General features: G+C 43.9%; 1 protein-coding gene across 1 annotated transcript in view; it reads right to left on the reverse strand.

The window, feature by feature from the left end:
- SLC26A10 (solute carrier family 26 member 10) overlaps nt 1–20,787 on the reverse strand; it is a 97,751-nt gene that overhangs the window by 36,261 nt on the left and 40,703 nt on the right. The window contains exons 12-15 of the mRNA XM_029594921.1: nt 18,515–18,584; nt 15,259–15,438; nt 8,353–8,413; nt 5,819–5,901 (exon numbers count right to left, since the gene is read on the reverse strand). Of these exons, the coding sequence (XP_029450781.1) occupies nt 5,819–5,901; nt 8,353–8,413; nt 15,259–15,438; nt 18,515–18,584 (394 nt within the window). The remainder of the gene's footprint in view (nt 1–5,818; nt 5,902–8,352; nt 8,414–15,258; nt 15,439–18,514; nt 18,585–20,787) is intronic.

Below are 20,787 nucleotides of genomic sequence, written 5' to 3' on the forward strand. Positions count from 1 at the left end.
ATACTGTGTACAATTCTGGTCGCCACATCTCAAAAAAGATATAATTGCGATGGAGAAGGTGCAGAGAAGGGCGACCAAAATGATAAGGGGAATGGAACAGCTCCCCTATAAGGAAAGACTAAAGAGGTTAGGACTTTTCAGCTTGAAGAAGAGACGGCTGAGGGGGAATATGATAGAGGTCTTTAAGATCATGAGAGGACTTTAACAAGTAGATGTGACTCTGTTATTTACACTTTCGAATAATAGGACTAGGGGGCATTCCATGAAGTTAGCAAGTAGCACATTTAAGACTAATCGGAGAAAATTCTTTTTCACTCAACGCACAATAAAGCTCTGGAATTTGTTGCCAGAGGATGTGGTTAGAGCAGTTAGTGTAGCTGGGTTCAAGAAAGGTTTGGATAAGTTCTTGGAGGAGAAGTCCACTAACGGCTATTAATCAAGTTTACTTAGGGAATAGCCACTGCTATTAATTGCATCAGTAGCATGGGATCTTCTTAGTGTTTGGATAATTGCCAGGTTCTTGTGGCCTGGTTTGGCCTCTGTTGGAAACAGGATGCTGGGCTTGATGGACCCTTGGTCTGACCCAGCATGGCAATTTCTTATGTTCTTATATCCCACCGGAGGCAGCCGCTATCTCTGGGGTTTCCAAATCGAGGGCAGGCAGGCGGTGGAGGGTCTTATGTGGACTCTGCAAGCACGGGACTGGCTCTAGCCTGGAATCTGTGAGCGCAGGAGGGAGACGTGCTGCCAGGGGGGGGGGGCAGAGAAGTTCCAGAAAAAAAAAAAAGTGCTGGTATTCAGGGAGCGCAGAGCAAGGAAGAAATCCAAGCCTGTGGAGGAGAGGGAACCAGAAACCGAAAGGTGAATGAAGGATAGCCTAACATGCTGATGAGGGGTGGGGGGGGGGGGGGGGGGTGGGTGGGATCAGTGAAAGGATGGGTGAACCAAGACCGCAGAGGAGGGCAGCTGGTTAAGGAGTGAGGGAAAAAGGAGCCTGCGGGGGAGTGGAGGGAACAGGTCAGCGGGAAATGGGGAGAAGATATGGTTAAGGGGATGCAGGGGGGTGGAGCTGGAAGAGGGGTATTAAACCGGTCCCCCAAGTTATAAAGTTCTAATTACGCAGGAAGGAGAGAAATAAGAGTGCAGAGGGAGTAAGGAGGGGAGCGAGGGAAAAAAAACAAGAGGAAAAGCGGTGAGAGGAGGAGAAGGAGATTAGGAGAATGAGAGAAAAAGGGGGGTTAAGAGAGTGGTGGTGACTGGTGAGGGGAGGGGGAAGGAGCAGGAGGGAGCAATGAATGTGTCTTCCCTAGCTTGTTTTGACCACACGAGTCTCTCGCCCATGACCACATTACTTGCGGCTCTCAGGACATTTAAATACAGGCTGCTCAGTCACACTCACAAGCCCCTGTGCTCTGCTTTTTCTTTTTTTGCTGGGGGGGGGGGGGGGGTTGTAATTTGTGTTGAGCTCAGCACCCCCCAATCATTTTCAAACACTGGCTTCTATGGCCTCCAATATTTATTATTTTGATGGAATTGTTCGCTGGCGGTTGGTTGGAACAGATGGAGCTCCCTGGAAGACTGAGGCTTGTCACTAGCCAGCTGCCCCTTAATTAAGAAAGCAACTTGTTTACAGCTTACTGGGAGATGCATCAAGCCGGCTTAGCGCTCAAACGCGCTTTAAACGGCGTATATCACACGATGTACCGCGTATATCATGCAATGGAGCACTATCGTGGCGATATTGCATGATATATGCGGTAGTTTGCATCTTCTCACCCTCCTACCCTCTCCTGTTTTTAATGACCTTCTTTACGTGCAATCTGCATGCATGAATAATGCAAATGAATGCAAAGGTGGTGATTTCATGCACATATTTCATCAGAGCAGACTGAGAAAGTGGTCTGCCACGATAAACCACCACCTTGTCAATTTTCAGTAAATGTAATGTTACAGCTCCAGGATCCTAAAGTGGGTTCCGAAGCTCCCACCTTACATGTACCAGGCCTCCAAAATGAAAAACAAAATACTTCCGCGGGCACACGGGAAGAATGAACAGTGGATCAAGGCTGACCCCTGTCTCGATCCAGGGCTGCCTCTTGAGGTGCCCCCCCACCTCGACTCCCCCAACGTGATAAAATAAAAAATGTAACCACATGGCAACAGCTCTGTTCCCCCCCCCCTTCCTTCCAATAGCCCAAGTCATACAGAGCCCCCCCCTTGTGGCCTGGGACCCTCTTGAATGAGAGGGTGGGGGGAGCCATTGCCACGCAGCTGCATTATTATATGGAGGAGTCTGGTCCGCCTCTAGTGGACTGAGACGGGGGTCAACCTTGACCCCCCCCCCCCCCCCCCGCTCAACATCCCCAGGTGGCTGCAAGCCTTTTTTTTTTTGTTTTTGAGGCAGCCCTTTAAGGTGACGGTGGTCCCTTGAGGTTGGGGCTGCTGCTCTCATTAAAGGGCTGCTAGGCGGGTTCTTTTGCCCTGCGGTGTTTGGCTGCAAGAAAAGAACCTGCCACAGAGCTGCGATGTTTTTTCGGGGGGAGGGCCCCCCACTTCCACAGCACCAGCACCCCTGCGATAGCGGGACCCCCCTTCTACGGTAAAACTTTGCAGCTTAGTGGCTCTAGGCCGGGGTGGGCAATTCCAGTCCTCGAGGGCCACAAACCTGTCGAGGTTTTAGGATATCCTAATGACTATGCATGACATAGATTTGCATACAACTGAGGCAGAGTGCATGCAAATCTCTCTCATGCATATTCATTAGGGATATCCTGAAAACCAGACTGGTTTGTGGCCCTCGAGGACCGGAACTGCCCACCCCTGCTCTAGGCCTTAGTCTGAAATAGGCTGGCGGTGCACAGAAAGGGGCAGTGCTCTCCCAGGCTGCGGCGGCAGACAGAGGCTTATGTACTTTCCCCCCATCTTACAGTGCAAATTGTAAATTCTGCTCTTCTTATCCTGAAACTGATTATTCCTATTACTCCTGCTGCACTGTCCAGTGACTGCTTGCTAAACTACAAGACTGCTTTCTCATAGCAGTGTATTTGCTCTAGAAGGTTCAGCTAAAAGCAGTGGCTCCCCAACCTTTTTCCTGTCATGACACACCTGATGGACAATGCTCACGTGTGTGACACACCGCTCACAACAATCCACAGCTAAACTTAAAAAAAAAAATAAAAATAGTCTCAGTATTATTTTTATTGTTAAGAATGACACAAGGGAAAGATGAGATTACTCTCTCGGAAGAGAAATAACACATTTTTGTTCAAGCTGCGTTCTCTGTCCCCTGTGGAGCCACCAACCTTTTTTCTTCTGCTGTCACTTTCGGGCCCAGCAGGGGGGGGGGGGAGATAGAATCAGTTATCACTAGCCCAGAAGAGAGAGAATTGCCATTTCTCGCTGGGTTCCGGCAGGAATGGAGGACAAGAGCTGGGTCCTGCTGGGCCCAGTGGGTGAAAAAGTCTGCCTTGTGAACCGTACAACCTTGTGCACTCTCCCCTCCCCACACAATTAAAAATTATGCATTTATCATAGATTTTATATGAAAACTGGCATTAAAAGTAAAGTCTGAGGTAAAAAAAATATCACTTACAACATGTATATTATATTTACATGCACTGTTCTGGTGCCAACCAGAAAACTGCAAAAAAAAAAGTAAAAAGACACTTGGAACCCATATGGTATTAGGCCTATTGTAATGTGTTCAGTGTGGGCTTAGCACTCAGAAAGTCATAAGTAAAAGAATTAACGACAATATAGTAAAGCCTCCATACTAAAACACTAACTGCCAGCACGCAAACAGTAACAACCCTTCTTATGAAAAGATAGAAATGCTAATATTACACCAGGCCCTAAAACAACAATATACCTCATATTAGGAATACCTCACCTCAGTCATTCATGCAGAATACAGACAGATCCTCACCAAATACAGAAAACAGAGCATACTGAAAGTATGAATAGAAATATACAGACAAAAACTGAACTGGAAACCACAACAGTACAACAATGGAAAAACAGAATCACCACTCATAAAAAAAATAAAAAAATATAAAATCAATAGTAATAAAATCATACTAATAAAAAAAACATATTTCATAATAGCTGAAGAATAGAATAACATCCAACAATTAAAAACTCAAAAATATTCCAAGCACCAATAAAACATTTCAAAACAGCAGACACAAACATCCAATAATTAAAACTAATAAAGGACAAAAAAAAAATCTCCTGCTCTCCATACCTGGCAACTTTTGATTTCCGGGTGCCCAAAGGTTGTCTTGGATTAGATGAGGAGAGGAGAGGAGAGGAGAGGAGAGGGGTTGTTGCTCAAACTTTCTCCTCTCTTTCATATATGCACATGCTTTCTCCCTCACTCTCACATGCTCAGTCTCACATAAATGCACAGGCTGTCTCTCACTCACTCTTGCTCAGTCTTGTTGGCACACACACACACACATGCACACACGGAAGCTGTCTCACTTTCACATGCTCAGCTTCTCACACAGGCTGTCTCTCACTCAGGTGCTCAGACACACACACTCTCACATGCTATCTCACACAGGCACATGCACACGCAGGCTGTCTCTCACTCACATGCTCAGCCTCACATAGGCAAACACACAGGTTCTCTCTCTCTCACATGCTCAGTTTCATACAGACTGTATCTCACACATGTTCTCAGTCTCACACAGCCATATACACAGGCTGTCTCTCACTCTCACACGATCAGTCTCACACAGGTACACAAACACACACACACATGCCATTTCTCTCCTTCTGGAAGCACAAGTAACAGTAGCAGCAGCTTGAAGCTTCAGCCTGTCCTTCTCCAGCCTCTGTGGCTGACTGGACTCGTTCTCTTTCTTGGGGCCATGGGAGCAGACGCTGTGCCTCTTCAAATTTGGCTCGCACTGCTCCTTCTCATTCCTGCACGGGCCCACCTCACTTCTTCTTCCAAGCCGTGCTAATAAGGAGGCCATACCACCCAAGCGGTCCCCCACCCCCACTTGTTCTTTCTAGATGGCCACTTAGTGCTGCAATCGGCTCTGCTGCTAGTGTTCCACCCGGGCTTGAAAATGCTGACAGCCCAGTCGAGGAGGAGATCTCTGCATTCCGCTGGAGCAGAGGAGGGGGAGAGAAGAGGAGCCGCTTCAGCAGGAAATCAGGGAGCGCACAATTCCTGCCGTGGAGGTGGCGACACACCAACCTGTGCTCTATGACAGTGGTCTGTCGTGACACACTGATTGAGAAGGAAAAATGAGCTAAAGGAAACATTCCAGCATATCTAGAGCAGTCCCGTGATCTGGCTCCTGGGGGTGAGAGACTTTTGGCTGGTCCTTGTTTTTTTTTTTTTTTTTTTTTTTTTTTTATTTATAATTTTAAGCAGGTAAACATATAATGTCATCACAGCAGCGATGTACATCTTTTGTAACAACAAATTAATAAACATGTAGTAGCTCAACAACCAAATATGCAATACAATATGTAATATAAAATTGTAAAAAACCGTGCTTGAGTTTTCATTTTCCCCCCCCCTTGTTTTTTTTGACCACCCCCCCCCCCCCACCATCCCTATGGTGCATTCTGGAATCTACAGGGCTGATTTCACACAGACACAGAAAGAACTACAAATACCACAATGCACTGAGGATATAAGTTGTAAAAAGCAATGGGTCAAAGGTCTCTTTCTAGAAACCCGGTCACCTGGTAGCAATGACGTACTAGGGTTGGACTGGGTGACCCTGATGTAACATTTGCTTCCACGAGGATCCCTCTCCCACCCTGTGTTTCCACCCTGGAGTAATTAGTTGGTTACCTGAATGAAGAGCCTTGCACCAGCCATATCGATGAATATGATGCCACTGCAATCGATTACTACTATTTTGATCTCCTCCTCACCTAGTAAAGAACAAAAGGTAGATGAGAAGATGGGTGAGGGGTTTTGCTCTAATTCACACTGGTGTCTATTTCTCTTTAGTGGGCCCTAACAGTCGCACTGTTAGCCCACGTTTGGCCGTGCGTTTTCGATACGTTATTTTTACCCCTTATACAGTAAGGGGTAAAAGCATGTCAAAAACTCGTGGCCACCACCCCACCCCCCACCCCCCGAAAACTAATAGTGCCCACAACATGCAAATGCATGTTGTGGGCCTAATAGTTATTCCTGTGCGATTCAGAAAATAAAATGTGCAGCCAAGCCGCACATTTTACTCTCAAAAATTAACTCCTGCCAAAGGCAGAAGTTAATTTCGGCCGGCACCAGGGAAGTGTACAGAAAAGCAGGAAAAACTGCTTTTCTGTACACCCTCCGACTTAATATCATAGCGATATTAAGTCGGAGGCCCCAAAAATAAAAAAAACATTTAAAATAAAAAAATTTAAAAATCTGCCCGCGTCCTGCGGGTTGGAAGACGGACGCTCAATTTAGCTGGCGTCTGTTTTCCGAACCCGTGGCTGTCAGCGGGTTCGAGAACTGACGCCGGTAAAATTGAGCGTCGGCTGTCAAACTCGCTGACAGCCGCCGCTTCTGTGAAAAAGGAGCGGCTAGGGACACGCTAGTGTCCCTAGCTGCTCCTTTTACCGTGGGCCCTCATTTACATAAATGTATTTACTGGATCGCGCGCCCAGAAGAGCCCGCTCTCCCGCAAAGTTTTATGTATTGGCCCATAGATAACCACCCTCATAATGAAATTGCCACCTGGTTCCATTTCCTCAGGACCAGCTGAGCCAGTCCTGTTTTATTTGGGGTTGGCATGGCCATTTCTTTCTGCTCTTTTTTTTGGTTCCAGTTCTATCACAATTGGTTGTTTTACTCCTGGGGGAATTATGTGCACAAAATTTTAAAATTCTGCAAACTTTATATTGGTCAAAATAACACAATAATACAGCACAGTCTTTGAGTAATTCATTTAAAATGTAATATAGAACAATTATTATTCAGAGATGCAGAGTTTAAAATATTTTGAGCAGAATTCCCCTAGAAGTACACTGTAGGCATGTCCCTTTCACCCTTCTCCCCTGGCCAGATGCCTTTCATGCTGCCTTCTCAGGCTCTAACTTCTCCACACTCCACTATCTCTCCCCTGTCCCCCCAGGCTCAACTCCTTCCACTATCTCCACCCTCCACTCCACTCCTAGAATTCAACTACTCTCTCATACAGCCTCTCACATAGGCTCTCTCTGTCACACTCTCACAAGCCCACACACCCTCACAAAGACTCCCTTTCTCTATTGCACATCCCCCTCCCCCTCACATAGGCTCTATCTCTCTCTGGCAAATACACACACACAGGCTCCTTCTCTCTTGCACCCTCATACATCCCTGCACTTAGTCTCTCTCACTCACATGCACCCCTACACATAGGCTCCCTCTCACACACAAACACACACACCCTCACAAAATCCCTCATTCACACACACCCTCACTAAGACACATCCTTCTATGCCTGTCATTCTGCGCACACGCACACTAACATGCCACGTCGATGCTACTCCTTGGCCGCAACCCACTCGCGGTCCACTGGCACCTCCCTTGTCTTCAGCCTCAGGCAGGATGCGCTCCGCTCACAGCTCGCCAGGCCTCCTTACACTTTGGTCGTGAGGGGGATGATCTCTGCTCATGGCCCATCAGGGCCTTCCTCAACTTCGGTCATGAGCAGAATGAGCCCCGCTCATGGTCCACTGGCGCTTCCCTCGTCTTCAGCCGCGAACGGGACGGGTTCCACTCGCGGCCCACCAGGTCTCCTTCCACTTTGACCGTGAATGGCACTGGCTCTGCTCGCGGCCTGTCGGGCAGCTTAGAATTCTGCGCCCCGCAGTAGTGCAGAATTCCCCCAGGACTATTGCTATTTTGGGGGGCTATGGTACCAGAAGCTTTCAGTTGCAACTAAGCAGGATTTTCTTTCCTCCCAACTCACTTAGCCCCAGCCACTGCAATGATACTCCTTGGATGGGTGTCACAGACTACAGCTCCCTCCGGGCCAGGATAACAGACTTGAAATCTTGCCACAAGGTGTTCCTTCAGGGCTGTGAACACTTCTTCCGCAGTTCCACTGGCTCGGGAAGCACAGTCCAAGCCCAGGCATCAAACTCAGGTCCTCTCTGCATGGCAGTGCACAGCACTTCCCACTGAGCCAGCAAGCCAGTCCTGGTTTTATTAGGGGGGTAACCAGATGATTGCTCCTACTAAATCCTTATTCTTAGGGAAATTGAAACTACAAACCCATGGAGGCCATGGGGCAAAATCAGAAGTAGCTCAGCCTGGCCCTGAGGGCTAGGAACTAGTTTCAAGTCATATATCTAAGATGCAGGAGAGCTTTGCCATACTAAAATAATAGAAACAAAATCTACCTGAATTTGTTGATGGGTTTGCCTGGTCTGGCAAATAGGCAGGATTAGCTATTCCATTTTCCTATGAAACAAGACAAAGAAGGGAAATTTGGCTAGCGCCACCAACTGCAGTTAATAAGACGTTCAAGGGTGGACTTTTGGTGATAAAATGTCAGTAAAGTAAGAACAGAGAAGATCTTTGTTATTGGATTAACCAGGGTTTCCCAAACTGATTCCATGATTAATTTTCAGGCTCAGCCACTAACAAAAGGGAACTCGAGCTAGTCAATAAAATAAATTAGAAGCTAGAACATACATTAAGCGTGGCAATGTAGAATTCCTGCCAAAGGGAAAGACCCCAGAGTTAAGTCTGAACAAAACTCAATGTCTCAATCAGATTTAAAAAGCCTCCATTTTTTTTTTGTAGTTTTTATGCAAAATAAAAACCTATCTCAAAACTTTTTCTGCAGGTATTTTTCCCCATACTTAATATGCAGACTTCCTATTGCAGAGAAAAGTATTCTATTTGTTTCACAAAAACACGGATGTGGCCAACATTTTGCAAAACAGCTGCATCAGGGCTAATCTACCAGAGAAAAATATATTTAAGTCTCTCATGCATATTCCAATCTTAATGAAGAACTTCCTTTCAAATGCCAACAGAAATCTTCACTGTGACACAAATGGTCTTCCAAAACTTTTTTTTTCTTAATATGAAGACACTAATCCATGGCACAGGACATGATTTTGTTTTCAGTTAAAAAGTCATTCAGCACTTGGCTTGAAGGTCCTCCAGTAGGAAAACATCGGAAGAACCTTTTGAATTATTAACCAATCTCAAACAGCTAAAGAAAAGGTCAGTGATGGACAAGCAGGGAAAAACATCCAATGTTCATCTCTTTCCTTATTCCCCTTTAATACCAGAACTGTCATCAATTCTACTGTTAGAAAAGTGTTATTTATTCTATACTAGAATGAAGACCATCTGTTTCAATACAATTAAGCTCAAAAATCCGCTTTTGTTCTGCCATTGTATGAGAATATAGCAAATAGCATTTGTCAACACTGGAGATTTCTTTCTACATTAACGTGCTTTTGAGACACGGAGTTCAGAATGGCATATTCTCGCACTCCAAATTTATGAGAACATTTATGTCTGGCAATGCCATCTGCTAATGGAAAATCTTCAATACAGACATTACATGGTTATAGTCTTTATGGACATTTTAAATGTGGTCATTGAGGTGTGTTTGTTCTGTTATGCTATGATTAAAGCAATTGTGCATCCCATAACTTGATGAAATTATGAATTTTGCTATTTTAGCAATGTTCAGCTGTTTTTGTGATATATGTTATTCTTTGTCCTTGTCAGCTGATCTATGTAGGCAAAACTGAACGTGCTTTTAGAACTCAAATGGTAGAACATCACAATTGTTTGAAGAAAAAGAAGATGGAGGCAGCAGTAGTGACATTGTTAATTTTATACATGTTAAAATGTTTTGCTTTGGATCATGTTCACCTGCATGATTGGGAGAGAGATTGTGACCAGTTTTATATTGGCTGGAACAAAAAAAAGTGGATTCTTGAGCTTAATTCTTTTGAACCCGATGGAGTTAAATTCTGGTATAGCATGGGGAACATTGGGAGGATGCAAGAGGGAAGCATATTAGATCTTAGACATTGAGACTCCTAAAAGTTTGTCTTTTCTCTCTTTAAATTTTGATGTTTTTCTTACTTGGTTTATGGGGAAGAAGACTGGAGCTTGGATCCATCCACCTGGTCCCACTATTTCATCGCCTTCTTGCTTTCAGCAAAGGCGGTCTTCTACCCCTCAACTCCCTGTGTCTGCCCAGCCTAGACGGGAGGTGTCCTTGGCAGGACCAGCTCTTGGAACGCCCTGGAGTATGAGGGTTGCATCATTCTGGAGCTGCCTGTGCCAAGCAGCTCTGACCTCCTGGGCCTTGCAGCCCAGCCTTGAGAACCTAGCCAAGCAGACGTGAGGGGGAATGGTGTGGTCGGGAGCTAGCTCAACATTAGAGGATCAGTGCAATGAGGCCCTGCAAGATCCTTAAATAGTGGTACATGCAGAAGCCTAGAAGAGCTGGAACCCTTGAAATAACTGTTCCATCTTCAGGCATGAGCTCAAAACCAATTCTTCCTGCAACTTTTGTTTTGGAAAAACCTACTAAAATAACACAAAGTGAACTTTGGATGGCTATTCTATTATGGGGCAAAGGTTTTTGGGGCAGATTTCCAAATCTGGCATTTAGACTTGTAATGTGAAACCTAGAGTCAAGGAAAATGAAGAATATAAGCAGTTCCAGGTAAAGATGGAAGAAGTTGATAACTAAGAAAGTTTAAGAACTGTGCTCGACTAATATAAAAGAAAATCAACAGCTTCTTAAGAAGGCAGAAAATCTGGTGCAGAGAAAACTTAAGGTTTAATTTTCTTCAACTCTCTTCAGTGACTCTTGAATTTATTTAGGCAGTACCTTAAGGAATGTTTGCCATTCTTTGCCAAAACTATGTCACAGAATTTTGCAGGGTTGAAGCTCCAGGAGAGGACTTCTCAGAAAATGTGTTAGAAAATGTGTTTCTTTGTAATCATGCATGTATGGTGTAGTCAGTTAAATGAAGTTTATATTGAAGCATATGAAATGCAATTTTTACTATTACTTAGATGAGGGCCTCTTTTGAGATGCCTTCCAACTTCAGACACCTGTGTCCTTGGAGGCTTAAAAAAAAGTATAAGAAACTTTACTTCTTATTTTTGGGAGTTGGAAAATGAGAGCCCCCACCTGGCTACTCTTATCGGGGGGGGGGGGGGCAAAAAAGTTAACTTTCCTCAATTGGGATACCTTCCAACTTTCTTATCTTTGTCCTTGGGGGGCTTCAAAATCTGAGCCCCCACCGGCCTGTTGTTCTGTCTATTTAAACCCCTGTTAAGAACAGTACAGGGAGAGGAATGGTAGCAGAGCAAGATAAACTGACTGATCGCACGAGAGAGACAGTAAACGGGCTAATTGCTTCATGACATTGGTAAGCCTTTTAATTAGTCATTTTCTGCATAAGAGAACCCTAGCTAGTATAATTAACCTAGTTAGGATTAGCTAAGCATGTACTAGAAAGAATTTATTTTACAAGAAAAATGTCTTTAGTAGATATTTATTTAATTGCTATAGTAGCAGTAACTATTGTTATCATACTTATAGCTCTGTACTGTTTGATTAAGATAAGATTTGAGAAGTATAACGCTTCATAAGCTAATAAGATAACTTATCTGAATAAAGAGACTTATTTTCATACATCTAGACTGGTTTATTTCTCTAAATAACTATTGGGGAACCCTCATCTGTAAATAATAAACTCCTCCCTAAGGGCTGGAGGGTCTTATGAAAAGGTAGGATAGGAGCAGAGCATATCCTGACTTTCACTGACGGACTTGTCTGTTTCTGAGTCATCATTAGATAGCTTGGATTGGTCTTTGATTTAAAAAAAAAAATAAATCATGTACTATCCTATTTGATCTTGGTAGTTAATTTTGCTTTGGAATCGGATGCAGAGCTTGCCCTTCATTTATTCTTCATGTTTAAGAATACATTGATTCATAACTAAAATTAGGGTATTTCCAATTTATTTGGAGAGACCCAGAAGAAAAAACAAGTTTTTCTCCTTTATAGGCTGAAGATTTTACAGATTGGTGCCTCTTTTTTCTTAAAGTATCCATGCAAATTTCTTGTTAAAATTATCAGGGGGTGAGATATTTTATTTTAACCCTCTCAGCTTCTATGTTCCTCTGTGACAAACTGCTATCTACTGCCTCGGTTGTATCTTGACAACACATAATATTTATATAGTCATTGTTTCGCCTAAATTTGCCTTGTGATGTTCTCCTGGACTTAATGGAGCAGATTTGAAAAGCCCTGCCCGCTTAAATCCAGCTGGATTTACGCGAGGAAGGGGACTTGCGCGCCAGCACGCCTATGTTGCATAGGTCGCCGGCGCGTGCAAAGCCCCGGGACACACGTAAGTCCCGGGGCTTGGGGGGGAGGGGTGTGTCGGGGGCAGTGCGGCATTCGGGGGCGTTCCGGGGGCGGGGCTGTGGGCATGGTGCCGGCCCGGGGGCGTTCCAGGGGCATGGCCGAAGCCTCCGAACCAGCCCCCAGGCCGGGGAATGGCTCGCTGGCAGCCCGCCGGCACACGCAAGTTACGCCTGCCTCAGGCAGGCATAACTTTCTTAACAAAGGCAGGGGGGGTGATTTAGGTAGGGGAAGGGAGGGGAAGGTGGGGGGGGGGGCCCGGAAAAAAGTTCCCTCTGAGGCCGATCCAATTTCGGAGCGGCCTTGGAGGGAACGGAGTCAGGCTGCTCGGCTCGGCGCGCACAGGTTGCACAATTGTGCACCCTCCTGCGCGCCGACCCTGGATTTTATAACATGCGCGCGGCAGTGCACGCATGTTATAAAATCGGGCGTAGATTTTTTCGCGCCAGGTTGCGCGAACAAATCTAAGCCCGCGCATAACTTTAAAAAGATCCTCCTCTAATTTGTGGATTATATCACTCTTAATTATGAATATTTCAAGCTGGTGTTTCTTTTCTTTTTGCTTGTTTTTGAGTAGGTTGTGTTTTTCTGTGCAAGAATCTTTCTTGTATGTTTGGAATATCATTGATAAAGAAATAATTGAAAAGAATGGAGAACACTTTCATAACAGAATTGATTAAGTTCTGATTGATTAATGGGGATAATGAGAGGGATGAACAATGTATATTTTCCCTGTTTGTCAGACTGTTCTTTAGTCGTTTTGGATTGGTTAATAATTCAAAAGATTCTTCAGATTTTTGACTATTGAAGGACTTTTGAGCCAACAGTTGATTGACTTTTTACTATAAAAATCACATGCTGCATCATATGCAAGGGACTTCATAATTAAAAAATGTTGGTAGTCCATTTGTGTCACAGTGAAGATTTTTGTTCATGTGTGAAATGTAAGTTAAGTTGGTCTTTATTAAGATTGGAATACGTATGAGAGACTTAACTATTTTTCTGGTGTAGATAAGTCCTAATGCAGCTGTTTTGTGAATCATTGGCCACGTCGGCATTTTTGTGAAACAAGATAACATATATTCTTCTAATTGCAGAGGATTGTAAGTATGGAAAAATCAAAGATAAGTTTCTATTTTGAATTTTAAAAAAATGGAATTTTTTTAGACCTATGATTGAGACATTGAATTTTGTTCAGCTATCTGTTCAAATCTAACTCAGATTATTTTGTCTGGAAGGAATTAAACTTTGGCATTCCATATGTTCTAATTTCTAGTGGGGTATTTTTTGTTTGTTTATTTTGTTTTTTATGGGTTCTCCACTGTGAATATTCATGGGTTAAAAGCTGAATACGACTGAACTAAGAACCAGATTAATCTGCGTATTTTGGTTTATCCCAAAAACCAGACAGGTCCAGGGTCCCCAGGTCGAAGAATAACATATATCACAAAAACAGCTGAACATTGCTAAAATAGCAAAATTCATAATTTCATCAAGTTATGGGATGCACAATTGCTTTAATCATAGCATAACAGAACAAACACACCTCAATGACCACATTTAAAATGTCCATAAAGCATAAATGACTAGCTTTTGAGAGTTGGCAGGTAAAATACATTTTACAGTGCAGTCACGTGGTCACACCTGTGGACCAGACTAAACTCAGTGGGGAGGAAATCTACTTTCAGTAAAGGCCAAAGACTTCCAGAGGATGCTTCCAGGTTCTGGCCCTGGAACATCACCACGTCCTGCCGTGACTTGACATTTGACAGAAAACATCCACAAGAAGGGACATGTAAAACACATTTGCAGCAAAAAAGGAGGGCTTTTTTCCTTCTGAGGACAAAATCACAAAAAATGTCTTTTTGGATTAAATATTTTCCCCATAGAAATAAATTACCGGTAATATCTTGTTAAATTCAAGAATGGTCAAAATGGAAGCATTAGTCTATTTGGCTGCGTTTATTGTCTTATTGTTTTTCTTTTAAATGTCAAAAATCACGCAGCATTCACATGACCACTGGAATGGAGGGGAGGGAGTCCCAGTTATTACACAACAGCGACACCTACTGGTCAGACTCAGGGTACAAGTTTAGCAGGTTCTGAAGGGAGTTGTGGTTTATGGCTCATGGACCCTGGCCAAGGATCGTTGCTGTAATGGTTCAGCCATGTTGAGAGGGGAATATAAAAAAATAGGTGGGGGAAATCCCAGGTAGTTGTAAATGAAGGCTCCAGCTGCTATACTCAGCAGAAGCCACATCCAATTGAACTAGATACCCACAGGAGCAGAAGGAAACTGTCAGGCTAAAAGAAAAAAAGTCAAACATTTGTAGAACTGGTGGATGGTGCCAATTTCTTTTTTACAATTCAGGGTAATTTTTAAAGCCATTTATGCCGTAAAACATGAATTTATATATGTAAACAGCTGTTATAAAATTGCACAGGGATGCATGCATTCAAATATGAGTGGGACCCAATTTTATGCACACAAAAAATAGACATTCTGGGGGGCGGAGTTGAGTTACATGCATGCTTAAGATTGTAAAAAATATGCGCAGAAATTAACAGGCACAGGAGCAGGTGAGACTTTGTGCAAATGAGTTTGTGTGCTCTCTTAGGGAGGATTTTCAAAGCAAACTTATGTGCAAATGTTTCTTTTGAAAATTGGCAGAATTTATACATTTTGGAAACACAAAACTTACATGGGTTGTTATAAAATTTACCTCATCCTGTTAAAGATGGTGACATTTGTTTCTCATTTCATCGTTTACTTTGTAAATAATTTTGCCGTTCCATGATGCATGGTTTATAAAAAAAAATTTTGCGACCCTCCCCAGGGCATGAAACATGATCCAGTGCGCCACCCTCCCAGGAGAAGTATCCTTACCACAGTGCTGATGCTCATTTTTCGGCCATTCTGCAGGGCTTTCAGAGCCTTTTCTCTCTTCCTGATCTTCTCCTGGGTCAGCCCCAGCAAACGGCTCATGGCTTCTTTGAAGAAATTCCTGTTCCCGTAGTAAACGGGGGCATTGTAGGCCAAAATTTTAAGCCCAGGGATTTCATAGCACTGAAAACAAGGGGGGGAAAAACCTAAAATATTTATACCCATAAGAGCCAATGGCATTGCCCTGCTTGATATCTCTTCCATATGTCATTCGTCCCCCACAAAACCAAAGGCCATGGGGGTGGTCTGGTTGGAACCTGGTTAAATTCTCCAGAAATCAAATGGCTTGTACCAGAAAGTTGGTGTAGGCCAGGTACCGTCCAGCAAGGCCGCAGGGACCTAGGTGGCAGGATGTCAGGCAACAGCTTCAGTTTTAACTGTTTAGTTTACAAACAGGCCGATACTATAAGAGTGCGGGAAGACGGGCACTCAGTGTTGAGCGCCCGCTCTCCCAACGCACGCGATCCTGTATTGAAATGGGGGGGGGCTCTGTCAGCGGGTTCAGGAAACAGACTCAATTTTTTTTTTTTGAATGTAAAGTTTTATTGGTCAGAGTGAGCAAGCAACTGACAACAGTATCAATGTTAGACCAATACTTTAAGAGCATCTGTTTTCCAAACCTGCTGACATCCATGGGGTAGGAAAACTGACGCCGGTAAAATTGAGCATCTGTTTTCCTAACCTGTCCGGCAGGCACTTTTTAAAAATGTTTTATTTTATTTATTTATTTTCATTTTCGGTTATTCTGACTTAATATTGCTATGATATTAAGTCAGAGGGTGTACAGAAAAGCAGTATTTTCTGCTTTTCTGTACACTTTTTTTTGGGATGCTCATAAGTTAACTCCTAACTGCAGGAAGAGGAGGGGTGTAGCAGTGCATCAGGTCACTTTCTCCTCTGCCACCTGGGATCTGACCACTGGAAGCTAGAGTTTCGCTGGCTATGTGCCCAAATATTCATTCAGCCGGCTAACTTCTGAGTTAACTGGCTAAGGCACAAAATCCTAGGTGGTGAAGGTTCTATGGTTGGTAGTGGGAATATATCCTTAGCTGTGATCTCATATAATACTAAAACATCTTCTAATCTGCTGGTGAACCAAGAAGGGAGGTTTTTGTAAAGTAAATAGTTATAATGGAGGTATTCAGATATTTAAAGGAGCAAAGGGATGCCATTTCTGTCTGTGGAAGAGGATAATGCAGGGAGGAGATAATTAAGAAAGTGATTGAATCTATTGGTGAATGACACAGGGAAGAGAAATTTAAGAGGTTCTGTTGAAGTCTATGAAAATGGACGATGTAATATAGGTTTCTTTATTATTCTCTTTTTATTTATTTATATTCTGTTTTTCAACCCAGAACTCACCCCAAGCCTCTCTATCACATCCCCCAAGTCCCTTCCTGGCTCCCCCTCCCCATGCTGATTTTGCTGCAGGAAGAGGAGGGGTGTAGCAGCGCATCAGGCCACCTTCTCCTCTGCCACCTGGGGCCTGACTACTGATTTGAGCCCTGCAGGACACCATAAGTCACGGTCTGACGTGCTACCTCTCTCCTCTTCCTTCTGCTGCAAAATCAGTTCAGGTACGGGGAATCGTTGGAGAGAGGGAGATGAAGCATGCCACCACTACAAAACACTTCACCTTTCCAGCCCGGTCCAGTGCTCCCCCCCCCCCCCAATCTCCCACAGCAGTTCCACTGGGATCAGCAAATTCTGCTGAAAGAGGCAGATTTTGCAGCCCTTCCTATGGCCACAGAATCACAGGAGACCTGGGGCCCCGTCTCCCCTATCCTCTGTTTGTCACTCAGCCAGTTTCTAACTCAAACACCTTATCCCACGTATGACGCTGCTAACCTGTGTAGAGGCTATGGCGTCTCCACTAGATGTCCCTAGCACCCCAGTCCTTGGGTAGTCAGTTGCAGAGGGACATTTATTACAGCATCTCCCCCAGAGATTGTCTGGAACTGGAAGTCCCTTAGGCACAAGGGGGTGCTAGTGTAAGTGAAGTTAGGGCAGATGTACTTTGCTTTTAGAGGGGAAGGGTGTGTGTCATGTGGGCGCTCTGAGGAAGGCCCCAGTCTGACATAGAAGAGAGGTTCATACCTTGCTAGTTCATGTAATAGGGCTGGAAGGAAGAGTTATAGTATTTTCTGGTTTCTTCATTTTGACCTGGTCCATTCCTGGCAGGCTATATTCCCTGCCCAGGGTGTGTGACTGTACACCTTTTCGACCAGCATAAGGGAAGGTTGCAGCACCCGACTGAGAAGGGAGCCCGATTCAAGTTTTTGCAAGTTTGGATTTTTCCCTGAACTGGAGACTTTTAGTGACTGTTTCCAGTTTAGGCCTTTCTTCCTGGGAGGCCGGCATCTGTTGAAGAGGAACATCTGGAGATACCCAATGGAGTTTCCACCCCTGGGACACAGGACACTGCCAGGTGAAGGCCGGGTTCTGTGGGAAGGGATCCGGTCAGAGTTAGGATATCCCAGCCCCTTGGGACCGTTATCATTCCATGCCATGGAGGATAAGTCAGTTCCAAGCCCCTGCCTGGAGGAACACATCCACAGAGTTAGAGAGCACTCAAAGCCTGGCTCATGTAAAATCTGGGAATGCTGGAAGTAACTGGACACTATATTTTGCAGCTATCAATTCTTCTAAGAGGAATGACAATAAACTTTGATTTGAATCCCCATCCAGTGAGTCCTGCCTGGTTTGTAAGTGCCTGTCTCTAAGGGATATGGAAACACACAGGGAATATCATTACTGCCTGGGCCAAGGTGGTCTGCCTTCACCCCCATAGAAGGGACCCACCCCGTTAGTGAGAAGGGTGAAGTCAGCCCCAGTTGTACATTTTTTTGTGTACCGTCGGAAACAGTGACAATCCAGAACAAAGGGGTCACACCTGACGCCTTCCATGCTTCCCTGTCCTCCTTTACTGATCCATTAACTTTCCAGCCATCTCTTAGGAAAACCATTCTGCTTTTTGCACTCACTTTTGTTTACTTTCCTTACGTAAATATTTGTTGCCTTTACAATATCTCCTTTTCATTTTTCCAGCTTCACACCGATCTTCCCACCCTACCAGATAACCACTTGCATGAATTTAAGATATCTCAGGGGGACTGTTATTCAAAGAATCAGAGGCATGCCTGTGGTGTTGCTTCCCATCTCTACCTGAAAGGATGGTCCTCTTCCCGTTTGGAATTACCTTGTTGTTCTGTTTGATAGGTCGGTAGATTTCTGTGTTGGTAGCTCTTCCCAAAACGGAGCACTGAGCTCTGAAAAAGGATGAAAATGTCTCATTGTCAAGCTGATGGTATTCAAACCTGCTGAACATGCTGTGCTAGCATTGCAATTCCAGCTGTTGGTGGTTGCTGAATACTGAAAAGGGCAATTTCTTTTCAATAGCTGAGAGGCATTGTCTGTGGTTCCTTGGAACCGCTGATACACATGCACACTAAGCCACAGCTAGTGAGTGACTCTTGAGCAGGCCCGGTGCGACCGGATGGGCACACCGTGCATCTGCATGAGGTGGCACACCTGGTAGGGGCAGCGGCAGCAAGAGAGGCTGTGAGGCCACCAGCAAAGCTCAACCTGTTGGCGGCCAAAAATGAAAGGCCACAGCAGTTTCCTATTTTAGCTGCATGTGTGTGCTCATAGCTTTGCAGCTCTCGCCCCCCTCCCCCCCTTTCGCAAAAAGGCCATTGGGGCTGAAGAAAGAGTAGCCACGAGCCATGGTGGAGCCCATCCCACCGTGGCCTGGAGAAAGGAAGCCGTGCATCTGTGAATCTGTCTGTGTAAGAGCTTGTGTTCATGTGTATGTGTGAGAACCTGTGTGAGCTTATGTATCACATATAGGTTCTCACAGGCATGCTCACACACACACACACAAACTGTATATGAGGGAAAGAGCAAGTGTGTGTGAGAGCAAAGACGTGTATATAAGAGATAAAGTGTATGTGAAGATAAAGGTGTAGAATCATCATTTTGCTATAAATTTCACCTGAATAGTGCTTATGATAAAGAAAGGGGTGTAGTCAGGGCTAGTTTTGAGTTGCTACAATGCATGCTATTTTAGATGAGAGAGAGAGAGAGAGAGAGAGAGAGAGAGAGAGAGAGCGCGCGCTCATATTGGTCAACTATTTATACCACTGTGGAAGGGTCAACTAGTAACTCGAAGTGAGGTTTTGGTGGTGGTCTAGGGTTTGGTGAGCAGTTTTACATGCACAGAGGTACGAACAGCACAGTACACATCAGTGAAGAATTGATGTGATTTGGAGTGAGGAAAGGTACACAAAGATGAGATTTGTACATTGTACTCTCAACCTAGTTTGCACTCTCTACCTAGCTGCTATCAAGCCAGGATGAGAGTACAATGTACAAATCTCATCTTTGTGTACCTTTCCTCACTCCAAGTTGCATCAAATCTTCACTGATATGTACTGTGCTGTTCGTACCTCTGATTGTGCATGTAAAACTGCCCCCAAACCGTAGACCACCACCAAAAGCTCACATTGAGTTACTAGCTCACCCTCCTTCGTTGGTATAAATAATTGACTAATAGGTGTGCTATCCCAGTGTCTCTCTCCCTCCACCTCCCTGAAACATGATTTGCAATAAATATTGCATATCTCAGTTCAGGCATGTCACATAGCATAATACCAGGAAAAAAGGTGTAGTTATTTCCAGCATTAAAACATGCATTATGATATCACATGCAATGTTAAACACTCCTCATTTTTATAAACTCCTCCCCTTTGACTACATTTTGAAAATTTGCATACACGACTTGTGATGCAGAACACACATGCATTATGGCATTCTCGCAGGGGTAAGGGCCCAAAAGCCCGCAATAACGCCCTAACACATTTTGATGAATGACCCTGAAAGTTTGTGTGGCCCTACCTCCCCAATCCACGACAAACTCAAAGTGACTGGAAATCAAAAGATCCCAGGTATGGAGAGCAGGAGATTTTTTAATCCTTATTAGTTTTAATTATTGGGTGCAATTTGATGTTTCTACTGTTTTGAAATTGTTTTTTGGGGAAATATTAGAACATATTTTAATTACTGGATTTTTTTATTCCTCAGATATTTTGAAATATTTTATTGGTGTTTGAGAAATTTTGGATATTCTATTTAACAGGTTTGAAATATTTATTCTTTTTATGACTATTTTACTAAAGCTTTTACTGTTATTCTAATGTTATGTTTAAGGATTTTAAGATAGTTGTATTATGTTATTTTAATGCAGTTTTGTCATTTTTTTTTTTTTTACTAATAATTTTTATTGAATTATCCAAAGAATACAAGATATACAGCACGACATATCACAACAACAGAACATACGAAAGAGAAATTCAGTGCTGCTTATCCCCCCCCACCCGTCATCCATGTGCCCTGAAAGTACAATGTGCAAGGTCCAGAAATCATATCAGTACAATGAAATGTGGCAACATCGAAAGGAAGAAAGAAAACAAA

Source organism: Rhinatrema bivittatum, chromosome 3 (genome assembly GCF_901001135.1).
Source record: "Rhinatrema bivittatum chromosome 3, aRhiBiv1.1, whole genome shotgun sequence".
In the NCBI taxonomy this organism is placed as follows: Eukaryota; Metazoa; Chordata; class Amphibia; order Gymnophiona; family Rhinatrematidae; genus Rhinatrema; species Rhinatrema bivittatum.